Below are 25,424 nucleotides of genomic sequence, written 5' to 3'. Positions count from 1 at the left end.
TTAAAAAAAGGAATTCGATGATAATTTCGATGTTTTTCTGTTTTAGGTCATGTTGATATGTTTCCTGATTCGGGATTAATGGTTGAAATCGCGAAAGATGTTTCCCTTATCAAAAATGATGTCATAATTATTACCGTCGTTGTTAGGGCTACTGCTATCATTGATACTATTATAAAATAACTTTTGATTCTTGATTTGTATGTGCTATAGATAGTATATATGTCAAAATAAATAGTTCAACTTATATATATACATGCATACAAAATGGATATAGGGGATAGTTCAATCAAGGATTTGTTGTTAGGTAATATTATTGTTATTTTCCCTTTCGAATAAGTTCTAATTGACATTATCACTATTAAGATTATTGTCATTATTATTACTATTATCTTCACCATCTTCTGATTCTTCCTCTAGTAAATATCTTCCAATGCATGGTTTGTATACTGAAAGTGAACCATCGTTATCTACTGTTACTACAAAATCATCGATTAATGGATGGTAACTTACGGAATTTTTACATGACCCGAGACCAAATGATCTGCGTGCACCTCCAGTATGATAAAAAGTTAAGCATTCACTTTGTACTGCTCTCTGATTTATAAATTCACCTTCAAGATTGTCAAATCCTTCCCTATTTACTTGGTTAAATACATATTCTAGGTTCCAATGATATACATTACCTGATTTTCCAATGGAGAGTAATTCAAATGGAGAAACCTCAGAAAAAATTATATTTACCACAGGATCTTCATTTAATTGATTTAATTCAAATAAATAATTTTCCTTAACGTGTGATGGGTCTTGTGCCTTTATGTTTCGAATATCATAGAATCTTAAAGAACCATTTACAAATCCTAATGCAAATAGTGTTGGAATAAATGGTGAAATCGATATATGCAATATATTATTTTCTACTTTTAAAGTAAAATTGGGTTCTTGATTTTGTTGCGAAATATTGTTCCATATATATACTTGATTCTCGTTACCCAAAGCAATAAACCCACAGTTTTCCTTACCTGATGTATCATCATTTTCATTATTCAAGAATAATATTTGATTAATAAGAATGTCATTTAGACTTATAGAGACAACTTTATTGCCCCATGTAGTTGCATTATCAATAATTTCCACAATTGTTTGATGCGTAATTAGATTACTTTTAGTTTTTATTATACTCTTTAAATCTTTAGACACATCCATGTCAACAATAATATCATCATTCCTCTCAGTAGAAGTATCCATAACCGCCTTAAGAGGGGATTCAGAACCATCTTGAAAAATAGCAACTGAACCACTTTTTGATAACGCCAAGAATTTCTTTTCAGATAAAGGTACCAATTTTATAATAGTTTCCCCTGACCAAATCCATTTACTATTATATTTGGTCTCTTCTGCAATATAGGATATCTCATGATCATTATATTTGGGGTCAGGTAAGGGGCCATCACTATTAGTGGTATCATATGCGCCTAAGGGTAAAGTGAAATCAAACTCATATATTTTATCACCTAATGAACAAAATGCAGAAGTGGTGAGTGTCCCATTACCATTGCTATCATTAATAATTTTATCAGTAAAATTGATACATTTACATAAATTTTCAATTTGCTCAGTTGGGATGTCGCTGAAAATTGGTTTGAAGGTTATTATATGTTGGTATAATGAAGGAACTACTTTTTTCCAAATTTTATATTCTTCATTTTTAAGCTTGTTTTCAGTAATTATATTTGAAGACACTGTGGTCATTGGGTCTGCTATATTAACTGGGTATTTTCTGGCACTAATGTATTAACGATTATTCAATGTTGAAGCTCCTTGATATTTTCTTCTCTTGTGTTACAATGATAATTGCAAGTTTAAACATATATTGTGTAAGTATTCTTCTTTTTATAAAAGTCAATTCTTTTATTTTTTGTTTTCCTTCATGTTCAATTTTGGTAAATTCTATTTCCCCCCCCCCCAGAAAAAGAGACGAAAAAAATAAAAACAAAAAAAAAGAGAAAAGAAAAAAGAAAAAAGAAAAAAATAAATTCAGATACACAAAACTACGCAAGAAAATAGTTAAAACAACAGCTATATGCAAAGGACATGATCTTATAAATGTATATAGGATTACTTGTATATTCAGCTCTTTAAACCGTTATCAACTTAATTGCTGTTTTTATGATGAGAGTTCGGAGATTCTTGTTGATGATAGTTGTTCATAGTATTGAATGTGCAGTTGTTTTATTCTAGTCTTAAGAAGTATATCTAATCTCTCCTTATGATTTTCTAATGATCTTAGTTGCTGCTTTAGTTGATCCATTTTCATGGATGTCCATTCAGAGTGTCGATTACATTTTAATTTCACACATATACCATTTAGAGTCTCCTGGTTATAATTATCATCCACTTCCATTAACTTATGGTATTGTGTAATAAAATCCTCCGGTGTTATCGCCGTGATTATGGTCAAATCATGGCTGAACCCACATATTTTTTTCATTTTACGTCGTGTGTTATTTTTTTTGTTTCTTTCTTCTGTTCTTTCCTTGCTTGTTGTCGTTGGTTTTAGTTGGATCATCGTCTGTTTCATCAACTGCGGTCTCATTGTTCAACTGTTTTGTTATTGATTCTAACCATGCTATATAGTCTTGTAACACATCCAGCTTAGATTTAACTTCAGGATACATTTTATTTTTGTATTTCTCAATCTGTTCTTGTAATACTTGTAGATTTTTATCATTTTTAATCATCCTGTTAAACAAATCATGATCCATCATAAGATCTGGGACATCTTTACTTAGAAAATCTTTAGATGCCATTTCTTGAAATTTCCTCACATCATTTTGACATCCCCACATCATATCTCCAACAAACTTCTTCGCATCTCTTTTTGGAATAGACGCTTTTTCTAGCAAATCATGCATATACAATTTTCCATGCGCTTCAGAGCAATATTTACTATGATCTTGACAGGGGTCAAAACAAGTCTCTAATCGACATTTTCTTTTCCATTTAATTTTGGGTAATTCTCCATTTGCAGAAGGCTTCCCAGTGATACCAGCTTGACAATAAGGACAATAATAATTTAGTACTAAATGTGAATATTTTTCAGGAATTTTGACACACTTAAAATGGAACCAATCATCACATCCATCACAACCTACCATCAAATCACCTTCATCTGGTTTCTTACATATGCAATACAGTTCCTCTTGAGTGTCTGGATCTATTTTTAATGAAGAATATGGAGGACACCAGCTTGGAAATATAGACATTACTTCTCTTTAAAAAAATATACTTTAAAGTACTAATAAAATATATGTGTATTCAAAACTTTAATAACTATTTTCTTTATTGCAGTTGACTCCCTATAAATAAAGTTTAAAGTAATAGGTTTTTACTGATTTATTCAAATGTCATCATCACCTCGTTACTTTCTAGAAAATGATGTAATACTATTTAACGCTTTTATTTTTTTTTCTGTTGATTACTTGCGAATCTTATTTTTGTAAAATAATAGGTACGATACCTAGTCGAAGAAAGTGCTAATAACAAACAAGATACGTTTTAAAGGAATATCCTTAATGCATGATAATAATCAATAATAGTAGTATGATGTATAGTTAATACAATGATTTCTACAAACAGTGTTGATAAAGAAAAAACAATATTTCAAGATCATATTAGTAGCAAATAAATAATAGTTTCTTCCATAAATTAAAAGAGGTAAATCATATTTTTTTAGATTATGATACTATTTTCTTTGAGTATATCATATATACGTGTAATATACCTAGACTATAATTTGCAGTAAACTGATTGTTATTGTAAAAGTTTATGAGATCTCTGGTTCACCTAATTGTTTGTATTTATTGCCCTAGATATTTCTTCGATGTTAAAAAGGTAACTACTAGATTATAAACAGCATAATACCTCCACTTTAAAATAAAACATTATCGAAATTAAATAAAGAACATTGCTTAAACAGGCAAACTATCCGTAATTCAACATGAGAAAGTTATGTAAAAATAAAGCATTACATCCTTCAAACGAATTCATCCTCCTTAGACTCTTCTAGTTATATAGATATATAAAGTTTGAAAAAAAAGAGAGAAAATACTAAAATTGTAATACTTGATAAAGTCGTTAACATAATCCACAATTTGATAGTAATCTAATTATCACATATCAAAGTAAATACACAGGATAATATTAAATTGATCCTCATAAGAAATAGAAAGACACTGATGGATACAGAAAGCAAATTACCTTAGCAATAAAAGAATAATATGCATGTGGAAATCAAATTAATAATAAGAAAGAATACAGTAATATTAATTGAAATAGAGAATGTTATTGAGGCACAATATGTATAATACATTTCTTACTTACATCTTCTTTTTAAAAAAGTATGTTGAGATTTTTCTAAGCTATCTAGAAAACAAGTATCATCTTATATTCCTCCATATATTATCATTAATATTTTATTATTTACTGGGATATACATAATATCTGTAGTACAAGAGACATAATAAACATAAGTTAAGATATATCGCTGATATTCTACCTAGTAGATATATATGCCGTAGTTTTTTATTTAGCTGATCTATTTGCTGAAAGATTATTAAGAAGTTTATCATATGTTTCATTGACTTTTACAGAATCCCCATAGATTGACTCTAATGCAAGCGGTTCATCACTAACATTTTGAATTAAATCTTGAATTGAATCTATACCTTTAGCTTTCATAATTGCAGCTCTTAATTCATCACCAGATGGAACTTTAGTGATCAATCTCTTTCTTGTTTCCAAAGGAATATATAATGGAGTTGACATGCTTGTTCCAGGAGTTTCATTTCCTTGTTTCATAATCTCCTTGGTATTATTTGAATTAGATTCTATATTTGTAACAGTGCCTTCTGGATAAAGCATATTCTGTTGTTGAACGAAAAAACCCCATTTATGTAATTCACCTTCTTCTTCTTGTTGGACTTTCCCTTGAATTGAAGTAGTAGAACTGCGACGAAATAAAACAGGTTTACCAGTTAAACAATCAACAGTTCTGCCTGAGTCCGTTGCCATTAAATGTGGTCTAGTTTCTGGTACTGCATCAGTTGCTGGATTTGTCACATCGATTTCATGATCAGCAGTTCCGTACATACCAGTGGAGCCAGCACAATGTCTTCTTTGAACATAGTGTTTCACTTTCAGAGAATCAATAATTGCAGCTAAATATGGAGAATGATCAAAAATTTGAAAAATATGTGCGAGATTCTTTTCTAACATAACAAATCTTAACAGGTTTTCTTTCTCTTTCATAGTTAATTCACCAGAATTTCTTTTATCAAATAAACAATCAATTTTTTGGATAACATTCTCATGGACGTTATACAAGTTTTCAAAATACTTTTTCAGTAAATATTTTTTAGCATTAACGCCCGTCTTACCACTCTTTTCCCCTAGGTCACTAGCTCCTTCACCCTCAGAAATTAATTTATTTAATTTCTTAAAAATCATCTCAGCACCACCTGTGATCAATTCACCATCAAATAATAAGTCATCCTGTACAGTTAATTCATCTAATTGGAAATCAGCATCCATCTTCTTATTCATATTTCTCATTAAACATAAAGCGATTCTGGACTCAATTTCTTCAGGTGCTTCTTCAAAATTTACATCTAAACTAATCAAATTCGGCGAATCTCTTACAAGTCGATATAATGATGCCCACAACCCATTCATTGCAAATTTTGGTTTAGCTGAATCATTTGTGGTTCCTTCACTATTATTGGTAGTATGGTTATCTACTGGTTCCATAAAAGCATCCTGACCTTTAAAATGCACAGTTGGTTGCATCAATGATAGATTACTTAATGATTTGCATTTGATCAGAATATTACAAATGACACCCATTTGTTTATAAGTTAGATTATTATTATCGATATTTAATACTTTTAAAGTTGGAAATCTAGGGAGATATTTGTAAATATAAGGTAGTACATCAGGAAAAAGATGTGGTAAGTTACTCAAATCCAAAACTTTCAAATTTGGCAATTGAGATAGGTATTTTAATAATAAAGCCATATCATAAGCTTTTAAAATATTTGTACTGTTTAATGAGAAAAACTCCAAGTTTTCAAAGGGTAAAGATGATAATCTTGTAACCATAGATTTGGCATATTGTGATAAGTCATTAAATGAAAAATCAACTCCTTGTACAATTATACTTTCATGTGAATGTTGGTTCTTAGAAGATACCCAGTTAAAAATGGATTTAAGGCAATCAGAGGAAATATTAGAATTTGCCAAACCAAGACGGCATTTAACTATCTTAGTATTTTTCGATGATTGTAAACATGTTTGCTTAGTAATCGAATTTAATAAATTGTTAAATTTTTCCAATGGTATGTTATTAAATTTGATACCATTCAATAATAATTCTTCCAATGGTTTTCCTTGCCTTATAGTTATCACTTTAGCAAATAAATCCCAATCCATATTGTGTCTTAGACAATTTAAGTCATTATCGTTTTTGTCTATTTGATTTGTAACATGATCTGTCAATTTGAATTTCAGGTGTGTTTGTGACAAATCCAGCTTGATTAAAGATTTGTTAATTAATAAAAATTTACAGAGAATTGTCCAATTTTCTTTTGTAATTAGAACATTTTTCAATGAAAATTTTTCCAATACTTGCGATTTGACGATAGATTTAATCAAAATAGCAAACATTTCATTTGATAAATTGACATTATCAAAAATAATAGTGTTAATTGGTACGATCGATATGAAATCACAAAACGATAGAATATCAATTAAAGTAGGCTTTGGATTCAAAAATTTCAATACTTGTAAAGGTGCTGTCTTTCCCTTAACTTGTCTTAATGTTGATGGAATTGGCAAAATTTCTCTTAAATGACAACATCTAGTATATATGACATCAAGTGTTAAATTCTTCTCTGAAACTATTGTATCTTCTGTTTCTTGGAAAGGATGCTCATTGATATGTATTGGTTTATCTATTTCAAAATTCATTATTTTAGAATTTTCCTGATTATTTGCACTTGAATATTTATCATCGATAGTATTCCCTATTGAGGTATTATTTGTTGTAGCTTGAGATCCAGTATTTGAAAAATTCTCCACTTCCCTTGCTATTCTTAATGCTGCTGCATGCGCTTCTTGTTGATGTTTTTCAGTCTCTTGCAGCATTTTTTTGTAATTTTCCATGGCAATCTCATATTCTTTAGAATTTTTAACAAGTATTGAACTATTATTAGTGGTAGCATTGCCATGAGTACTATCTTTAATAGTATTTGAAATTCCCATGGAGATGGAGGGAACCTCAGATAAAAGATCATGGGGAACCAAGATATTACCTTGTTTAGGCTTTCTTGTTGGTAATTGTTGTGGTGGGTCACCATTAAACTTGTCGACACTGAAAGTTACTCTTTTCAATTTAATACTTGATAAATCTAGGACAGATTCATTAGATGATATTGAGGAATTTGTATTAGTTGGTGTAGTGCTCTTTTCAAAAGTTGATGAAGAAGATGAAGAAGAGGAGGAAATATGTGAAACTGAAGAGGACGGCTGTAAAAGTGACTGTATGGAGGGAGAAGCTACTTCATTTATAGGGGTTTGTTGTATAGGCGTCACTGTTTTTTTATTTATTGGATTTTTCTCAGAATTATAACTGACTGAATTTTTTGTGGTAGGAGTAGTAGAGGTGGTAATATTTGAAATGTTTTTAGTTGTAGGAGATGGAGTCTTTGAAGCTGATATTTTTCCAAAAAGAGAACCAAAGAGAGATTTCTTGGTGCTAGAAGAAATGGATATAGATGGAGTATTGGATGATCCATGATCTTCTGATATTGGGGAAGATCTTTTAATTTGTGAATTTGGTGTTGGTATAGATAGAACAGGCTTGTTTTTTACTGTAGAAGAAGAAGATCTACCTTTTTTTATCACTGGGGTCATCAAAATGTTTTGTGAAACGGAGGAAGACGAATCATTATAAGAATTTTTTGATTGTAATGCAGCATTAGACACAGATATCGATCTTGTTCTATTTTTCACACCATTTGAGGTACTGCTTACATTTGGAGATACCTTTGCAGATGAGATACTGCTGCTATTACTATTTAAGAATGACTCAGTGGTCTTTATAACAGATGAGGATATTTTATTTTTCTTCAATTTATTTGATTTGCCTTTGTATAACCAATCTAGGGGTATATCATAATCTTCAGGACTTTGGTTCAATGAGATTTGCTGGCTCATTTTTTTTTTGTTTGGTTTATAAATTTTTTTCTATGTTAGTGTGTATAAATGAACACAAATATAGGTGTGACAAAGGAATATAATTATGTATGTATATGATATGTATCAAACTCTACCCATTTAGCGGGAGCGTCAATTTATAATTATTATAATGAGCTTGTTGTTGTTTAGGTGTGAAAGAGGTTATTATCTTCTAACACATGAATTAATCTTAATTAAAAATAATCAAAAAAAATTTAAGATTGATAGATTGAATATTCAGAGCAATTGAAATCGGCTTAATCAAATAATGTTTATATTTTTTGATCCGAAGAGAGATAGGTAATACCGAAAACAGAAAAAAAATGCCAGTTCAATTAAATATTAGAATTTTGCAGAACGCGATGTTTTAATTACTATCACTTATTTTAATTAAATTTGTCTCTAGATAAGATAGTATTGCACATATATTTACAATATCAAGATATTTTTAATAATTTGAATCTAATGTATCTTTTATTCTTTTTTTATTTGTTTTTTCTTTTTTCTTTTTTTTATTTTTCTAGTTCACAGTTTGCAAGTCTCTCTTTATTTACTATATAATTCCGCAAACATGTAGAATGATAGCCTTGTTGTCTGTCATCTAACAGTTGAAGCAGGTATCGTAATAAGATTAGTAATAATGATGGTAACTATACTCTAGTAGACCATTAAAAAAAATAGCAAAAAATTGTGGGCTTGAACGGTTAAGAATTTCCTTCTATTTCAGTTTCTTTCTTTCTTTTTTTTTTCTCTTACGGCCCCCTCTCCGAGGATGTTGTTTTAGGTGTTCGACTTTGAACCCTAATTGGAATTTGCAAAATTTTCTCAGTTTGGTAATAAATGCAGAAAATAAGACAAAATAGGAAAACCAAAGAATGGAAACTGAGAAAATTAGAGCGAAATATTAAAAAAAAAAAGAAAAAAGGACATGAATTTTTTTAATACTGTTGTGTTAAAAAAAAAGTGGGGTAAATTTTTAGGTCGAGACTTTGGCGAAAGTATGTCAGGATTTATTGTTGGTCATAAGGGTATATGGTTAGGGTATTTTTCTATTTTATCCTATCGGCTCTTATCTCTATCAATATTATATAGCTAGGATTAAATAAGAAGAAAACTATCATCAGTTGAATAATAATAATGAGGAATAGTTTTATAATTTTTTTTGTTTTGTTTTGAAAGATATTTCATGAAGTTGAATATGAAGAAGGTTCATTAGGAATTCTAAATAGTCACATTGCTAGATAATAATGATAAATAAGTAAATAAATAAGTAAGAGGGAGGAAAACAAATATGAACTTAAGGACTCTCATAACGCACATGCATAATGTAACATGTCTTTCTTCTTGTTGTTGATTATATATACATAGTTAGTTTTCAATTGTATATTTATGAAGGGATTCAACCAACACTATATCGTTTAGCATGTTAGTAATAAACATTTTTCTTCTACTTCTTCCTTCTTTTTTTCTTTTTTTCTTTCTTTCGTCAAGTTTATTCTCTTAGCTTTTGAAGGAATTCAGTGACTCCACCGAATACAATTAATAGGATACCACCACCTGGGCCTAAACGTGCAATTTTTGGAACAAAACCTTTGTACAATGCAGCAAACCCTTCTTCTTGATATATTGTTTTCACAGCTGGCACAGACCAATTATATTTCTTGATAACTTTCAATGGGTTATTTGGATCTGTTACACAATTACTATCACTTTGGATACGTGATTTAACAACATCAAATGGTGTATTAAATATACAACCAACTGTACCACCTACAGTACCTGCAATCAAATCGTTTCTAATCTTATCTACACGACTCTCCACTTTAGGTAGCAAAGATCTGACCTGGAAAATGACACCAAAATAACCAGAATTCCATAATGCATGCCTCCAAATTGTAGCTTCAAGACCACTATACAAACCCAATATACCTTCCGTTTTAAGAATCTTTCTAACTACATCTATTGGACCATTAAATTGTTTTGATGTTACATCTTGCAATTTCACTTTGACTAGTTCAAACGGAACGATAACACATGCTTCTGTGACACCTGCAGATGCACCACTTAATATAGATACTGTTTGGTTCACTTCACCTTTCCTTAAACCAAATAATGAACCATATACTTTTTGAAATTTTTCATTAAACGCAAATTTAGTGGCACGTTTTGGTGCTTCCATGAAAATGGGAGAAGTTATACCTTTATATAGTTGTTTTGCACCTTCTCTTTTGACAATTTTTCCAAGACAATCGAACAGCCCACGGTATGCATCTGGACTTAGAGAATTCGTCTGTAATTGCATTCTTGTCTTGACAACATCTAATGGATACATTACTAATAATTCTGAGATACCTGCGACAGCACCCGCAAAGAATTGGTATGCGAAAGGTAATGGCTCCTTTGCATTTGTGGCATTTGTTTGAGACATCTTGGGACGATAACAAGTAAAAAGAAGAGAGGAAGATTATTAAATTTGTGTGGTTATCCCTTTATTGTATGATGTTTCTTAAGAGATTAGATCTAGTTATTCCCGTATAACTTTGTTGAGTTGTGTGATTGAAGTATATATACCCTTTCCTATTTGAGGGAAACGATTTTCTCCAAGCAAGTAACTTAGCAATGGTCGAAAGTTAAAGAGAAACTTACATAAAGCAAGAAGAGCAACGCGTTTATATATAAAGAGATTAATGTTTGGTGCACAGTTTGTATTTATTATGTTTGTTGCTCGAATTGAGTGTAACACTATAACAGCGTGTGTATTGATAAGAATGATTCACTATTATTAAACCGGCCTCCTCTCCGCCGGTTTGTCCTATTCCAAGGAAATTATTTGTTCAAACAACGGGAAAGCGAGAAAAACGGTAAACAAAAAAAAAACAAAGTCGAATAAAATACAGTGGAACTTGGACAATTACAGTGGCAATAGAGAGAAATAGAGAACAATCTTTCAACTTTAATGGAATATAATACTAAACAAAATATTACGATTGATTCATCTCTCTTTGAGAGTCAACAAGGTGGTGGTTTTCCATGGCTCCACAACAACTGATCGTAGTAGAATTTAAAGAAGTAATATTTATGGCGCTACCATAATAATTTTTCATCTCGCCCGTTTACCGTAACATAATAATGGTATATTAGTATTGTTTATGCAAAAGAAAAGAAAAAAACAAAGAAAACATGTTTAGGTTTGATTGATTCATTGATTTCTCTATTAGTTGTAGTCATGAGACCGGTCAAAAGTCATCCGTGTCTTTGAAGACTCATTTGTTATCGCATCTTTAACTTATATGTTATTGGATATACATAATACATAAAAAATTTGCGTGTGAACATTTTCAAGTGTCTTGGAATACTTCCATTTTGGAATTTGGAGGCAGTACATAGGTGTACAGAAGAAATATAGGTAGAATCTTCTGTCATTCTCATTTGTAGTTTTGTTTTTCCCCATGATTCTCTATTATTTTTCAACTGTCTGTATGATAGTAGACTTTTGAGAAGTTGTGACCAAAAAGAGAAGATTACATGATAATCTATTGTCTACAAAGGTAATCCAATGACCAAGTATAAAAGATAAAAGAAAAAGAATATATCTATATATATGTATATACATATTATATGAACGGGTAAGATAATCTAGTTGATTGATTTATTGTTAAATAATGATAAAAGTGGAGTCATGTGTTCCCTATTCTCTTTTCTTTTTTTTTTCTTCAATATACAATTTACATAGGTTGTTCCTGTGAATTGGTGATTATTTAACAACATGTGTCTATGTAATTGGAATAAAGTTGCCAATAATACATACTGGCATATTATATCTATCCCGTCTTATAGTGAAACTAAAACAACACTCAACATCGCTGCAGTTCTTATCCTTTAACGTACATGTAGTTAATACAGTCTTTTGACCTTTATCAAATGCAATTGACCCATATTTCTCCCAATAATTTACTGTACTGTCCTCATTCATTAATTCATATATTGCTAATTTTCCGTCACGTAAATCATCTACTGTGTATCCTACAATGGATGCAAACTCCTTATTAGCTCTGTATATCTCACCTGTTCGTCTCCAAAGGCAAGCAGGCATACTCATGGAAGTGAATACCCGATCATAACTCAACAACATTCTTTCAAATGCCTCTTCAACCAATACTAGATCCACATCTTTTAATGATCTTGCAATTGATCTAAATGCAGGTCTAATTGAGCTTAATGGCTGTAAGATACGTTTATGTGATTCAGGAGACATTGTGCGGTCCATATATTCTTGCAATCTTGTGTAACCCTTACCGTAATTGTATGGTTTCAACAAACCCGCTTCAACTTTGGCATTAATTACCAGCTTTAACTTTTCTTTCGGTGTGATCTCAATAGCTGGATCAGCAGCAGTAATGAAAAATTGTTCCTTGGCTGTAGTTGCATTGTCATTGCTATTTGCAACAGTGTGTGTTGTGGATGCCTGAGGTGTTGATAACGGTATTTTCTGTGGTAATAATGATTGTGTTGTCGTTGTCGTCATGTTAGAAATATTTGTGTTTGTGTCTATAGAACCATTATGTATATTAGGAGAGCTTGTATCTGAAAGAGTTAAATTTGATTGAAAAGATTCCTGCAGGTTAGAATCTGGTACGATGACCAATGGATCTTCTAAGATGGATAGGAATTCATTAATAGAGCTGAATTCAGATCCCATATTTTGTGATACAAACGACTGTGGAGGGAAAAGAAGACTCTTACTAACATTATTGCCTGGATGTTCTAGTTGGTTAATTTGAGTTTGATTCTGTGGTGATGGAATTAAGATAGGAGTCTCTAGATGTGGAGAGGAATTGTCAAGTGGTAATTCTTTTGAGGAACATAGATGTGCAATCTCTCTTTTTATACAACGTGAGCAAGGTCTTTGCTCATCACAAACCACATGGGAACGTCTACAAAAAATACAAGACTTGGCTTTTTTAATCTTTCTCATATTATACTGTTGATCATTATATTTTATGACTTGTGGTAAATCAGGCATACCCTACTAGTTTAAAACAGCATATACTGAATTTGGAAATTATTTCTGTTGATACAGTCTATAAACTAATATTATTTTCAAATTTGATCATAATTGCTCATAATAGGATCTTTTTTTTTCTGTATGTTTGTCTATGTGTGTTTTGATAGACTAAACAATTGTTATAATAATGATGATAATAATAATAACATTTTGATACCGAAAAAAAAATATCAAACTGAAATTTAAAGATCTTTAAAGGTTGAAAAGATATTGCGCTTTGAATAAAGGGGGGAGGGACTATAAAGATTCAATATAAACAGTAGTTAATATAATTGTCTAAGTTCTTATCAATCATCAAGATTAGTCGTTGAAGAAGCATTGTCTTCCACACACACACATATATATATATATATAGAGAGAGAGAGAGAGAACAATATAAGCGATTAGCAAAAGATGTTTAAGTATCTTCTTCCACAAAGGAATATTTTTAAATTTCAATCTACTTTAAGACGTACAAGTTTATTAAGAGTTAGGAACTATGTGACATCATCTAATCCAATAGATCTTTCAAAATTATCTAGAGAAGATATTAAAAGGTTGAGAGACTTTAGAATTCGAGAGAAGCGTAAATTTAAACAACAGACTATTGTATATTACTTCTCTAGTATTGCCATATTCTTTTTAGGGCTGACATATACTGCAGTCCCTCTATACAGGGCCATCTGTGCTCGTACTGGATGGGGTGGCATTCCTATTACAGATAAGCGTAAATTTACAGATGATAAGCTGATCCCAGTTGAAACAGGTAAACGTATTAAAGTGACATTTACTAGTGAAGTATCTCAAATATTACCATGGAAATTTGTTCCTCAACAAAGAGAAGTTTATGTTTTACCAGGGGAGACTGCACTTTCCTTTTATAAAGCAGAAAATAAATCAGATAAGGATATTATTGGAATGGCAACCTACAGTATCACACCTGGTGAGGCCGCACCATATTTTAACAAGATTCAGTGTTTTTGTTTTGAGGAACAAAAACTGGCTGCTGGCGAAGAAGTTGATATGCCAGTGTTTTTTTTCATCGACCCAGATTTTGCTAGTGACCCAAAAATGAGAAATATAGATGATATTATTTTACACTACACGTTCTTTAGAGCACATTATGGAGATGGATCAGCTGTTTCTGAAGCTGTGGCTAAAGGTGAACCTATTTCTAAGGAGGAAACAGAGAAGATGTTAGCTAATGCAGAACTCTTATCTCCTAAGGTTATTGATACTAGAGATCCATCAGTAGAAATAAAATAATGACTTTTTTTAGAATTTTATTAATTGAACATTATTATTATCATTTTCATGTACTTGACAGAATACTGTAGTTATGTTAACACAAGAAGCATGCCAATTGAATCAAAACTTACTTGCCTGTAGATATTATAATTATCTTTTATTATACATTATATTACGTAGTCTTTCATATATCATTTCCCGTTAAAATTTTAATGCAAACAGATAGAAAAAAGCACAAACATTTATTTTCAGGACTGTTATTTTTGTTCCTTCAGGCTTTCTTTAGAAAAAAAAGGATAATATCTAATTAAATCAAAAACCTGTACCTTTTTTGCATTTTAGAAAAAATACCACTTTCGGAATTTTTTCTTGGTCAAGTTGGAAATTTTATTAGACTCAACTTTGTTTTTCCATAATTTCAAAATCTATTTTTATTTGTTTTTGTTTGAAGTCAGAATCATATTTTCTCCTTGGAAAATAATTCTTCCGATTGCAGACAATGTAAGACTAGAAAAAACTATGTATGAAGCGATGAGTCTCTGACATAGTTGTAACCATTTGGCATATTATTTTGTTAACGTATGCATGTTAGTGGGAAAATTTGTGTAATGCTGCCTTATATATTGGATCTTTAACCGTTACTTTCTAGTTATTATGGCCTAATTGTCTCTCCTCTTCTTTACCCAATAACGAAGAACCTTGCTAGAGATAAGTTAAAGACAATTATATAACAAAGATGTTTATTGAACAAGTCAAGAACTCTGCCTACCACTCTCGTTTCCAAACCCCATTCAGAAGAAGAAGAGAAGGTAAGACTGACTACTACCAAAGAAAGAGACTAGTCGCTCAACACAAGGCTAAGTACAACTCTCCAAAGTACAGATTAGTTGTCAGATTCACCAACAAGGACATCATTTGTCAAATTGTCTCTTCCACCATCACTGGTGATGTTGTCTTGGCCGCTGCTTACTCTCACGAATTACCAAGATACGGTATTACTCATGGTTTAACTAACTGGTCTGCTGCTTATGCCACTGGTTTATTAATTGCCAGAAGAACTTTACAAAAGTTAGGTTTGGATGAAACCTACAAGGGTGTCGAAGAAGTTGAAGGTGAATACCAATTAACTGAAGCCGTTGAAGACGGTCCAAGACCATTCAAGGTCTTCTTAGATGTTGGTTTACAAAGAACCACTACTGGTGCCAGAGTTTTCGGTGCCTTAAAGGGTGCTTCCGATGGTGGTTTATACATTCCACACTCTGAAAACAGATTCCCAGGTTGGGATTTCGAGTCCGAAGAATTAGACACTGACTTATTAAGAAACTACATCTTCGGTGGTCACGTTGCTGAATACATGGAAGAATTAGCTGATGATGATGAAGAAAGATTTGCTGAATTATTCAAGGGTTACATTGCTGATGACATCGATGCTGACTCCTTAGAAGAAATTTACGCTTCCGCTCACGAAGCTATTAGAGCTGACCCATCTTTCAAGCCAACTGAAAAGAAATTCACCAAGGAACAATATGCTGCTGAATCTAAGAAATACAAGCAAGCTAAATTGACCAAGGAAGAAAGAGCTGCTCGTGTTGCTGCCAAGATTGCTGCTTTGGCTGGTTCTGCTTAAATAAATTCATAGGTGATCAAATAGCATCGTATATTTTATATTTCTTTTTATATAGAATTATATAGTTGAATTTATTTACACTTTGAATTTATAAGTTACACTCTCCTTGGAAGCCACATTTTGTTAAAGTTATGTTGTGGGTAATATGTCGGTGGTTTCCGCTTGCTGTGTGGGTGGCATATGCATGTTTTATCGAATTAAGTTTTGAAACTTTTTATTTACTCTATCCTTAACTTTCCTGAAATATCGATTAATGATAATAGCCTAAAATCAAATAGAAGTTGAAAACATTCCAGAACCTCTAAAAATGGAAAATATTACACGTGATAACTACATTGCCAGTAAATATATATATTTAAAGAAATAGACCAACATAGAAGAAACATTAAATATAGATATTGCAATAACACAAAGACGTTGATTTGGGAATTGAGAAAAAAGTATTTTGATCATGTCAACTGGAGATTTCCAAAAGGGCCACAAGAGGAAAAATAGTCATTTATTCATGGATCAAGTAACTTCAGGAGCATCAGTAAATTTATATGATATTGAGCTTGCTAACATTGATGGAAATTCTAGCTCAAGCGTGGCTAATCCTGCCAGTCTCTCATATATGAATTCAAAGACAGTTTCAACCGCGAATATACCTAAAATAGCCAGTGACTTGGAAATTCAATCAATCGGCGATTCTTCTGCTCTAAATATATGGGAAATGAGATATTGGAACGAAAAGTTTGCCCATGACAAAAAACCATTTGTTTTTACTCTCTTATTTGGTATTCTATTAATTATAATTTTTATTACCTATCCTCATACTTCTGATAATAATAGTACGTTGAATTCAAGTTCAAAATCACATATTAATTATTCAAATAAAGGTCATTTTACTATTGAAAATATATTAAATGGTGAGTTCAATATTGAACAATCTACATTTAATTTTATTACACCTCCAGAGACTTTAACTCGATATGATAAAGATCCAGGTCTATATTTCACTACAGAAAGGAATATAGGTGAAAGTACAATTAGATTTGTTGCTAAACAACTTTATTCACCTACATTTAAGAAAGATTTAGGGATAAATAAATTCAATTATGATGGTGTAGAATACGAGGTGGATATAATAAAAGTTAGTTACAAGTTAGATAAAGTTATTTTAGGAACCAATATTAGACAACGATTCAGATATTCTTCATATGGGCAATATTGGATACGAGATGTTGAAAGCGGTCAAATAACTCCATTAGTACCTTGGAAAGATTATAGTGATCCAATTGAGCTTTCATATGCAGACTTTTCACCTCATTATAATTTTATTTATTTCAATTATAAAAATAATATTTATTTGCAACCATTATACAACAATCTAAGAGGAACTGTGCAGATCACTTTTGATACAAGTGAAAATATTTTAAATGGTATTCCTGATTGGGTTTATGAGGAAGAAGTATTAGCAAATGACAAGGCTATTTGGTGGTCACCAGATGATTCAGCATTTGTGTTTGCCCAGTTTAATGATACCAATGTTCCATTATATACATTTCCACTTTATACAACAAATGAACAATATTCCCCATTCAATGAAATAAAATATCCTAAACCTGGTAGTTCAAATCCATCATTAGTTTTATTAATGTTTAATATGAAAACAGGTGTTATTAGTAGGATTCCAACATTGAATGTTGATAAAGACTTCATTCTTTACGATGTGCAATGGATTGATAATCGTAATTTTATATTTAAGATCACTGATAGATGCTCTAAAAAGCTTAGAGTCGTACATCATAATGCTGCAAAAGAAGAGACCACGTTAGTTAGATCTATGGATGCTTCCAAATTCAATGGGTGGATTGATAAAGCCAAGAAAGTTGTTCCGGTATTACCAGATAAACAAAAAAATAGAGTTGACTCCGGTTATTTGGATATTCATGAGGATTTCAATGGATTTAATCATATATTTTATTATCCTACTATTACTACTTCAGTAGGTATTCAATTAACATTTGGTAATTGGGAAGTTACTAATTCAGGTGCTGTCTGGATTAATTATGAAGATAATATTGTGTACTTCACCGCAAATAAGATTGGAACTATGGGTCAGCATCTGTATGCAGTTCATTTAAGCAAAACTGACATAAATGATAAAAGCGTAATAACTTTACAAAACCCACATAATGCAGATATGTATTATGATTTTGAATTTAGCTCTAGTACAAGGTATACACTTATGAGAAGATTAGGTCCTCATTTTCCAAAAGCTTGGGCAGGAAGTACAAATAATATAATTTCTATGGGAGAGGAAGAACTAGTAAGTAGTGATTTGGTGATTAATTTATTTAATGTACAAGCTTTAGAAAAATTATCAAAGAAATATGACTATCCTATAACAAGTTATAAAACAATGGAATTAGATGGTGGGGTAGAAATTGATTTTATTGAGATTAAGCCAGCTAACATTGATTTGAAAAAGAAATATCCTTTGTTAGTCAGTGTTTATGGTAGTCCTGGTTCTACAACGTTTACTAAGAAAGCATCTCTATCACTGGAGGAATCCGTTGTTTCAGGTTTAGATGCGATTGTGTTAAAAATTGAGCCAAGAGGAACCGGTGGTAAAGGTTGGGAGTTTCGATCATGGGTGACAGGGAAATTGGGATACTGGGAACCACGAGACATTACAGAAGTTTCAAGGAAATTTATTAAGCATAATAAAGGTATTATTGATGAAGATAGCGTAGCAATTTGGGGTTGGTCATATGGAGGTTTCTCAACTTTAAAGACAATTGAATTTGATGAAGGTAAAACATTTAAATATGCTGTTGCTGTTGCGCCTGTAACAAATTGGAAATATTATGATTCTATATACACAGAAAGGTATATGGGTTCATTTGAAGATAATCAAAAAGGTTATGAACAAACTGCGTTGGTTTCCAATATTGATGCATTCAAAAATCTGAATAAATTCCTGTTAATGCATGGGACTGCAGATGATAATGTTCATATTCAAAATACATACGACTTAGTGGATAAACTAATTTTGCATGGTGCTAGAAATTTTGAAATGGAGATATTCCCTGATTCAGATCATACAATTGCATTCCACAATGCACAAAAAGTAATTTTCGAGAGATTATATTATTGGTTTCATGATGCTTTTAGTGGTAGGTTTCAAAATAATATCTAGTGGTGTTATTTGAGAGGTGATTGTGAGTAAATAATATATTAAGCCTGTTTTATATATTTTATAGATCCCTATTTTTATAAATTTTTTTGGTATTCTAATTCTAGTTGGATATTTACATGCTTCCATTTTAGGAAAATTAAATTTTTTCTACAAATAATTAATAATATCAAAGTGTCACAAATTCACAAAATGAGAAAAAAGCAAAATAATAAATAATTTATTAAAATATATTAATATGATTTAATATATAAAGAATAAGGCTAAATTAAAATGTTTCTTTCTTTCATTACTTCTAAATTTTATTTCTTGTGAATATAGTATTAGAAAGAAACTTTTTTTCTTTTGAAACATAATATTTCTAAATAAAATACATAATTAAACATTACAATTAAAACAAACAACTACCATAATGTGGAAGCAATTAACCATTACTTTATTATCAATTTCTTGCCTTAGTTTAAGTCAAGAGTTAAAAATTCATTTAACTGAGGAAGGAACACAAGAGGACAATATTGAGACACGTCTATTAACAGTTAGGCTAGATAAGGAATTCTTACAACCTAGTGTTATGGAAAGATTAAGCAAGACATCAAATATTATCTTTGCTGATTTCCCTGAAATGCCAGAATTTGTAAACGCAAAACAGTATGAAGATATTTTGAATTCTTTATATGATGAAAAAGAAGAGCAACACACTTCAGAGGAAAATTTAAAAGACAAAACTGCCTATATCGGTAATCAAGAAGAACAAGAAAACGAGAAAAACATTCTTGACCAAACTGAAGGAGAGCAAAATAGCAAAAATAAAAAAGTGGAGAAAATGATTCTGCACAAAATGAAAAGGATAAATATGTTGAAGATAAATTGCCTGAACTAAAAAAAGAGGAAGAAAAGGAAATAAAGGAAAAGGTCGAGAATAAAGAAGATGAAAGATGGGTGAATGTTGATGAAGGTAAAAACATTAATAATGATTCATCAACTGACGATAATAAAGAAATCAACCAAGAAGAACAAACTAATAATAAAGAAAAAAATTGGTTAAAGAAAAAGAAGAAGTTACAGAGGAAAACGAAAGATACGAAGAGCATGTAAAAGAGGGTGATAGAGAATGTAAAAGTAAAAATAAAAATATTATCACTTCAAAAATACAAACGATTAAAAGAAATGAAACTGAGAATAAAACTACTACTATTGTATTTACTACTGAGAAACGAAAAATTAGTTCTTCGTGTACCCCAACAAATGTTACATTAGTTTCAAAAACAACAAGTATTTTAAGGTGCTCAAGTACAGGATATTTAAAACAACATAACGGAACTCTACCTAATTTCACTAATGTTACTACGGTGGTTGTAGAGGAAAGTAAAACTTTTAAAATTTCATCGTCTTTTACTTTTGCATTTATTGTCTTTATTATCTCTACAGGATTAGTAATAGGATTCTAAATAAGTTGATTAAGAATTTAGAAATAAATAACAGTTACTAATAACTGCTATTTTTTTATATTAGAGCCTTCACATTTTTTTATTTTCAATATATATATATATATCAGTTTTTATTATTATCTATTAAATTTGTATCAGTTTTTATTATTAATTTCATCAGATCAAGAGTTTCCAATAACAGTATATAAACCAGTAAAGAATGCTATACAGTTTGTTTTAATGGCTAGTGTCTCTTTCAAAAGTTTGTGACGTTTTTTTAATTGGAAATTGCATTACAAATCGTTTGTAGTGTAAAAGAACCTAGAAAGTCACGTGAGTCTCTGTTTTCGTGCCTTTTATTTTTTAGAAAAATATAAAAATCGCCAAAAAAATCTTTTTTTTTCTCATTTAAAGAGACGAAGCAGGGGACGGAAATTATTATTCTGAGTATTGAAGATTCTTAGTATGAATTTTTAAAAATTAAGAAAATTAAAAAAAGAAAAAAAAATAGTAAATAAAGTATAAACTTTAACATACACACGTAATAGAAAAATAAATTCTGCAAGATAGATTTTTGTTTAAAAACATAGTAGATATACGACCAATATATATAAAAAAACTATCAAGAGAACGTTTTATTGACAATGGTTGCTGTATGTACATAGTATTTTATTATGGAGGCTTTAAAGAAGAAAAGAATCAACTACTTCTTTAAAAATGTAAAAATAATAACATTTTATTTTTTTATCGATTCCAATTTTTACTAACAACCGTTTGTTCAAATCAAATAAAACAAGTGTTTATTGGCAATTCTACTTTAATCTATTATATATTGTTTTGCTTTGTTTTATTTTGTTTCTTCTTTATTTATTTCTATTCCATATAGACAGTGAAAAGAACTGTACGTATAAAGACTAAACAACATATTTTACCAGATGTTCCACCTGTAGAAAACTTTCCTGTTCGTCAATGGTCTATCGAACTTCTATTGTTGGATGAAGAAAATAAAGAGGTTCCAGCTAGTATATTTGAAAAAGTAACATATCATCTACACCCAACATTTGCTAATCCAGATAGAACGGTAACAGAACCACCATTTATGATCCAAGAACAAGGGTGGGGTGGATTCCCTTTAGATATCAGTGTTTTCTTTCTAGATAAAGCAGGTGAGAGAAAAATCCCACACGATTTAAACTTCCTACAGGAAGAATATGAAGTGGATCATGTTATTCAAGTACCTACTAATAAACCTGCACTTGTGGCAGAACTAGAGAAAAGTGGTTCTGTAGAGGAAGCTACAGGCGGTGGTACATCTACTGGAAAAAGAAAAGGCACTCTTGCTAGTGCAACGGAACCTAAACCTAAAAAAGCCAAAACTGGTAGTGCCTCCACAATTAAAGGTAATATTGATTTAGAAAAATTGGCATTAGGTATGACTAAATTGAGTGAAGATGATCTTGTTGGTGTGGTACAGATGATATCTGATAATAATACACCAGAAATGAATGTTACAAATAATGTAGAAGAAGGAGAATTTATTATCGATCTATATAGTTTACCAGATGGATTATTAAAAAGTCTTTGGGATTATGTTAAGAAGAATACTGAATAAAATGAGAGAAATATTGTGTTATATATTATTTTTTTCACTAGTATTTCCTTTTTTTTAATCAGTTTCTTTATTTTGTATTATAAAATGTGATCATATATATATGAGCTAATATAACTGATATGCATGTAAATTTTATACACTTAAAAAATACAATAAGATACAGTGGTTATACATCATCCTCATTGTTTATAACTATATAATGAGGGAAGAACTTTATCTGATATGAACCTTGAAAAAAAATTGTATGTTTAGATAAAACGAATGTTACATAATTTAATGTATATACATACATACACATATAATACAACATAAACTAAGAATAAAAATAGTTACATTTTAAAATTTATTATAAATGGTTAAATTGGAAGTATATCGTTTAACCACGCACATATATAAATATAATAATATTTTTAATTAATAAAGATAAAAAAACAGTTGGCATAATAAAACAACATCAAAAAAAGGGAAAGGATGTAGTAGTGGCGTGAGTATGAAGAGAATATAATTATACATTTTTCTATTTTCTTTAATTTTAATTAAAAAAAAATGACGATAAAAAATATATTATAATTCACATAGCAGTTTCAAGAGATGGATCAAATGCATCATTTGTGGTTGAATTATTTTCAAACAAAGCACCTGATGGTTCTTGAGATTGGCTAGCTTCGTTATTAAGGTTAGTATTCTGTTGAGTTGAGGACAATTCCATATTATTATTAGCATCGGAAACAGAAGAATTAGCAGTTGCATTTCTTTTCTTTGATTTGACCGATTTATCTAAAGTACCAGTGACCTTTACCAAATAGAATGGCAATGGTTTACCAGTCTTCAAATAATGTAATTTCCAGTTTCTAGCTTTATCCTTTAATTGAACTTGAGTTCTATTTTTTAAATCTTCAGAAATCTTACCACCTGGACCATACATGTCTAAAATCTTAGACCAAGATGGACCAACTTCCTTTAGACCTTCTATTAAAGCATCTTCTTCTTCTTTAGACCATGTTCTCTTCGATTTTATCTTCTTAATACGAGTACCAGACGAAGCTACAGCAGCATTAACAATGTATTGGGCCATTGCAGAATTGGCTGCAATTGTTGAATCCATCAATACACCTGAGCTGCCTGTTGGAACAGCAGCAGAGTTAAAAGTTGTTCCTTCAATACCATCAATTGCTGGTTCTTGACTGGACGTTCTTTCATTGCTAATTTGATGACCTCTACGCGAACTTGATAGATTAGATCTATTTACATCGGAATCCATTATTGAGCTAATTTCACCATTTTCATTGACAATATTAGCATTGTTTCTACCGGTTGAGTCGATTGTGGATAAATCTGGATTACCAGTTGGAGGCACAGCACCAGATGCTACGATAATCTGAGCATCGAATTCTTTAACATCATAGCAATAAAGTGGTGATTTACCGCGTCCCTTTTTACCCCAGATGATAAGACCCATATTTTTGTTACAATAATCTAATAATTCTTTAATAAAATGATTCCAATCGTAGCTTGAAATAAGTTCGTCCAAATTACTGAATTGTAACAAGTTTTCGCGTCTACGGGTACATCTTTCAATGAAATCTTGTTCGGATGGTGTCATTATAGTGTTAGTAGCAGTAGAATTACCACCGCAACGTCTTTGGATTAATTGGTCAGCTAAATCTTGTGGGAAGATTTCATCTAATAATTTCTCCAAAACAATTCTTGGGATTGAATCAGATTCATCTTCAGATTCCTTCAACCCAGCAACTAAAGCCTGGGTCTTTAAATCAAGATAAAGAATTGCTTGAGATTTCAAAAATTTACCATTTTGATCGTTTGTCGTTGTACCCGTAAATAAAGTGTTTGGACAAAAAATATCCAAAAATGTTGATTGCAGTAAATCGAACCCATAATTAAAACAATGTAAAGCGGTTAAAATGAAAGTCAATAAATTAGTCTTTCTAATTACGGTGATAATAAATGCTTCATGTCCTCTTAATAACATTGGAGGAGGAGAATTAGGGAACCACAATCCAGGGGCGACATCGTGAACATTTAAAAGTGGGGATTTAGGGTTATAAATGGTTTTAATTTGTTTGAATAATTGTAGTAAGATTTGGAAAGTCTCAGTCTCACCAGAAGCTAAATAATTGGATTGATCAGTAAAAAGTGCCAATAGATGTGGAGCATTAGAGTTAAAGATTAACAACCTTAATAATTGAGTAGTGACGTTATCCAAAAGACATAGAGACGATATAGTTAGTCTTGTTTTCAATGGTAAACTATTGATAATATTATTGAATCTGTTCAATGAATCAGCTGAATTGAAGGGATCAACAACAGTAGGTGTATTGTTTTGAGACGCAGCAGCGGCAGTGGCAGCAGCGACAATGTTATTAGAGTTATTTGTGGAATTAGAATTAGAATTAGAATTAGAATTAGAAGTAGTGGTCGTGGCAGCGGCAGCAACAGTGGTATCATTGGTACTACTATTAGAAGCGACCGATTCAGGTATGAAATTGTTATCCTCAGCAAATGTAGAAGACATATTATACTAATCTTTTTTTATTTTTTTCTTTTTTTCCTTTACGTTAAAGTGTACTAATTAATCCAATTTAAAGGGTTACTTCAATGCAATGAGAATAGTTGAGAAACAAGGGAAATATGAATGGATTAGTGTCCAGGTATTCAACACGAACAACTAAAAACAGTATTAATATCGAACCTTACTAGAATACTACAACTATTAAAACTAAATGTAATCATAAAATGGGAAATACACAACAAAGATATAAACATAAATAGAACAAATTGTTCAGGTCATGGAAAGTTTTATTTAGGGTTTAATAAAATAAAAAACCGAAAAAAAAAAAAAAAAAAAAAAAACAGAAATGTACAACATAACAACGTGGTGTGTGGATGGAAACAAGTTTATCACTATTGACGTACGTTGAACCATACATCGTCGATGAATACCATCATATAAACATAGGATGGTAACAAAAAAT

General features: G+C 30.8%; 11 protein-coding genes across 11 annotated transcripts; 5 read left to right on the top strand and 6 right to left on the bottom strand.

Annotated features, from left to right (window-relative positions):
• Nucleotides 1-339: 339 nt before the first annotated feature.
• Nucleotides 340-1,749, bottom strand: PWA37_001079 (uncharacterized protein; the record flags this gene model as incomplete). Its single annotated transcript, XM_064857723.1, has 1 exon — nt 340-1,749. The coding sequence occupies one exon, from the start codon at nt 1,747-1,749 to the stop codon at nt 340-342; it is 1,410 nt and encodes a 469-aa protein (XP_064715561.1).
• A 752-nt stretch (nt 1,750-2,501) lies between these two features.
• On the bottom strand, nt 2,502-3,263 carry SPP1 (Spp1p; the record flags this gene model as incomplete). Its single annotated transcript, XM_064857722.1, has 1 exon — nt 2,502-3,263. The coding sequence occupies one exon, from the start codon at nt 3,261-3,263 to the stop codon at nt 2,502-2,504; it is 762 nt and encodes a 253-aa protein (XP_064715560.1).
• A 1,318-nt stretch (nt 3,264-4,581) lies between these two features.
• Nucleotides 4,582-8,271, bottom strand: GIP3 (protein phosphatase regulator GIP3; the record flags this gene model as incomplete). The annotated part of the gene is made up of 1 exon (XM_064857721.1): nt 4,582-8,271. One exon carries the CDS (start codon nt 8,269-8,271, stop codon nt 4,582-4,584), a length of 3,690 nt encoding a protein of 1,229 aa, XP_064715559.1.
• Nucleotides 8,272-9,784: 1,513 nt separating this feature from the next.
• Nucleotides 9,785-10,720, bottom strand: ODC1 (mitochondrial 2-oxodicarboxylate carrier; the record flags this gene model as incomplete). The annotated part of the gene is made up of 1 exon (XM_064857720.1): nt 9,785-10,720. One exon carries the CDS (start codon nt 10,718-10,720, stop codon nt 9,785-9,787), a length of 936 nt encoding a protein of 311 aa, XP_064715558.1.
• A 1,344-nt stretch (nt 10,721-12,064) lies between these two features.
• RDS2 (gluconeogenesis transcription factor RDS2) lies at nt 12,065-13,315 on the bottom strand (the record flags this gene model as incomplete). Its single annotated transcript, XM_064857719.1, has 1 exon — nt 12,065-13,315. The coding sequence occupies one exon, from the start codon at nt 13,313-13,315 to the stop codon at nt 12,065-12,067; it is 1,251 nt and encodes a 416-aa protein (XP_064715557.1).
• Nucleotides 13,316-13,750: 435 nt separating this feature from the next.
• COX11 (Cox11p) lies at nt 13,751-14,602 on the top strand (the record flags this gene model as incomplete). The annotated part of the gene is made up of 1 exon (XM_064857718.1): nt 13,751-14,602. One exon carries the CDS (start codon nt 13,751-13,753, stop codon nt 14,600-14,602), a length of 852 nt encoding a protein of 283 aa, XP_064715556.1.
• A 718-nt stretch (nt 14,603-15,320) lies between these two features.
• Nucleotides 15,321-16,211, top strand: RPL5 (60S ribosomal protein uL18 RPL5; the record flags this gene model as incomplete). The annotated part of the gene is made up of 1 exon (XM_064857717.1): nt 15,321-16,211. One exon carries the CDS (start codon nt 15,321-15,323, stop codon nt 16,209-16,211), a length of 891 nt encoding a protein of 296 aa, XP_064715555.1.
• A 451-nt stretch (nt 16,212-16,662) lies between these two features.
• STE13 (Ste13p) lies at nt 16,663-19,395 on the top strand (the record flags this gene model as incomplete). Its single annotated transcript, XM_064857716.1, has 1 exon — nt 16,663-19,395. The coding sequence occupies one exon, from the start codon at nt 16,663-16,665 to the stop codon at nt 19,393-19,395; it is 2,733 nt and encodes a 910-aa protein (XP_064715554.1).
• Nucleotides 19,396-19,804: 409 nt separating this feature from the next.
• Nucleotides 19,805-20,487, top strand: PWA37_001071 (uncharacterized protein; the record flags this gene model as incomplete). Its single annotated transcript, XM_064857715.1, has 2 exons — nt 19,805-20,129; nt 20,213-20,487. The coding sequence occupies 2 exons, from the start codon at nt 19,805-19,807 to the stop codon at nt 20,485-20,487; spliced, it is 600 nt and encodes a 199-aa protein (XP_064715553.1).
• A 976-nt stretch (nt 20,488-21,463) lies between these two features.
• TAF14 (TATA-binding protein-associated factor TAF14) lies at nt 21,464-22,431 on the top strand (the record flags this gene model as incomplete). Its single annotated transcript, XM_064857714.1, has 2 exons — nt 21,464-21,472; nt 21,733-22,431. The coding sequence occupies 2 exons, from the start codon at nt 21,464-21,466 to the stop codon at nt 22,429-22,431; spliced, it is 708 nt and encodes a 235-aa protein (XP_064715552.1).
• A 571-nt stretch (nt 22,432-23,002) lies between these two features.
• TBF1 (Tbf1p) lies at nt 23,003-24,964 on the bottom strand (the record flags this gene model as incomplete). The annotated part of the gene is made up of 1 exon (XM_064857713.1): nt 23,003-24,964. The coding sequence occupies one exon, from the start codon at nt 24,962-24,964 to the stop codon at nt 23,003-23,005; it is 1,962 nt and encodes a 653-aa protein (XP_064715551.1).
• Nucleotides 24,965-25,424: the final 460 nt, after the last annotated feature.

Source organism: Arxiozyma heterogenica (genome assembly GCF_036370985.1).
Source record: "Arxiozyma heterogenica strain weizmannii chromosome Unknown scaffold_15, whole genome shotgun sequence".
In the NCBI taxonomy this organism is placed as follows: Eukaryota; Fungi; Ascomycota; class Saccharomycetes; order Saccharomycetales; family Saccharomycetaceae; genus Arxiozyma; species Arxiozyma heterogenica.
Note: the sequence above shows the minus strand (reverse complement) of the source record. Positions and strands in the feature narration are given on the sequence as shown.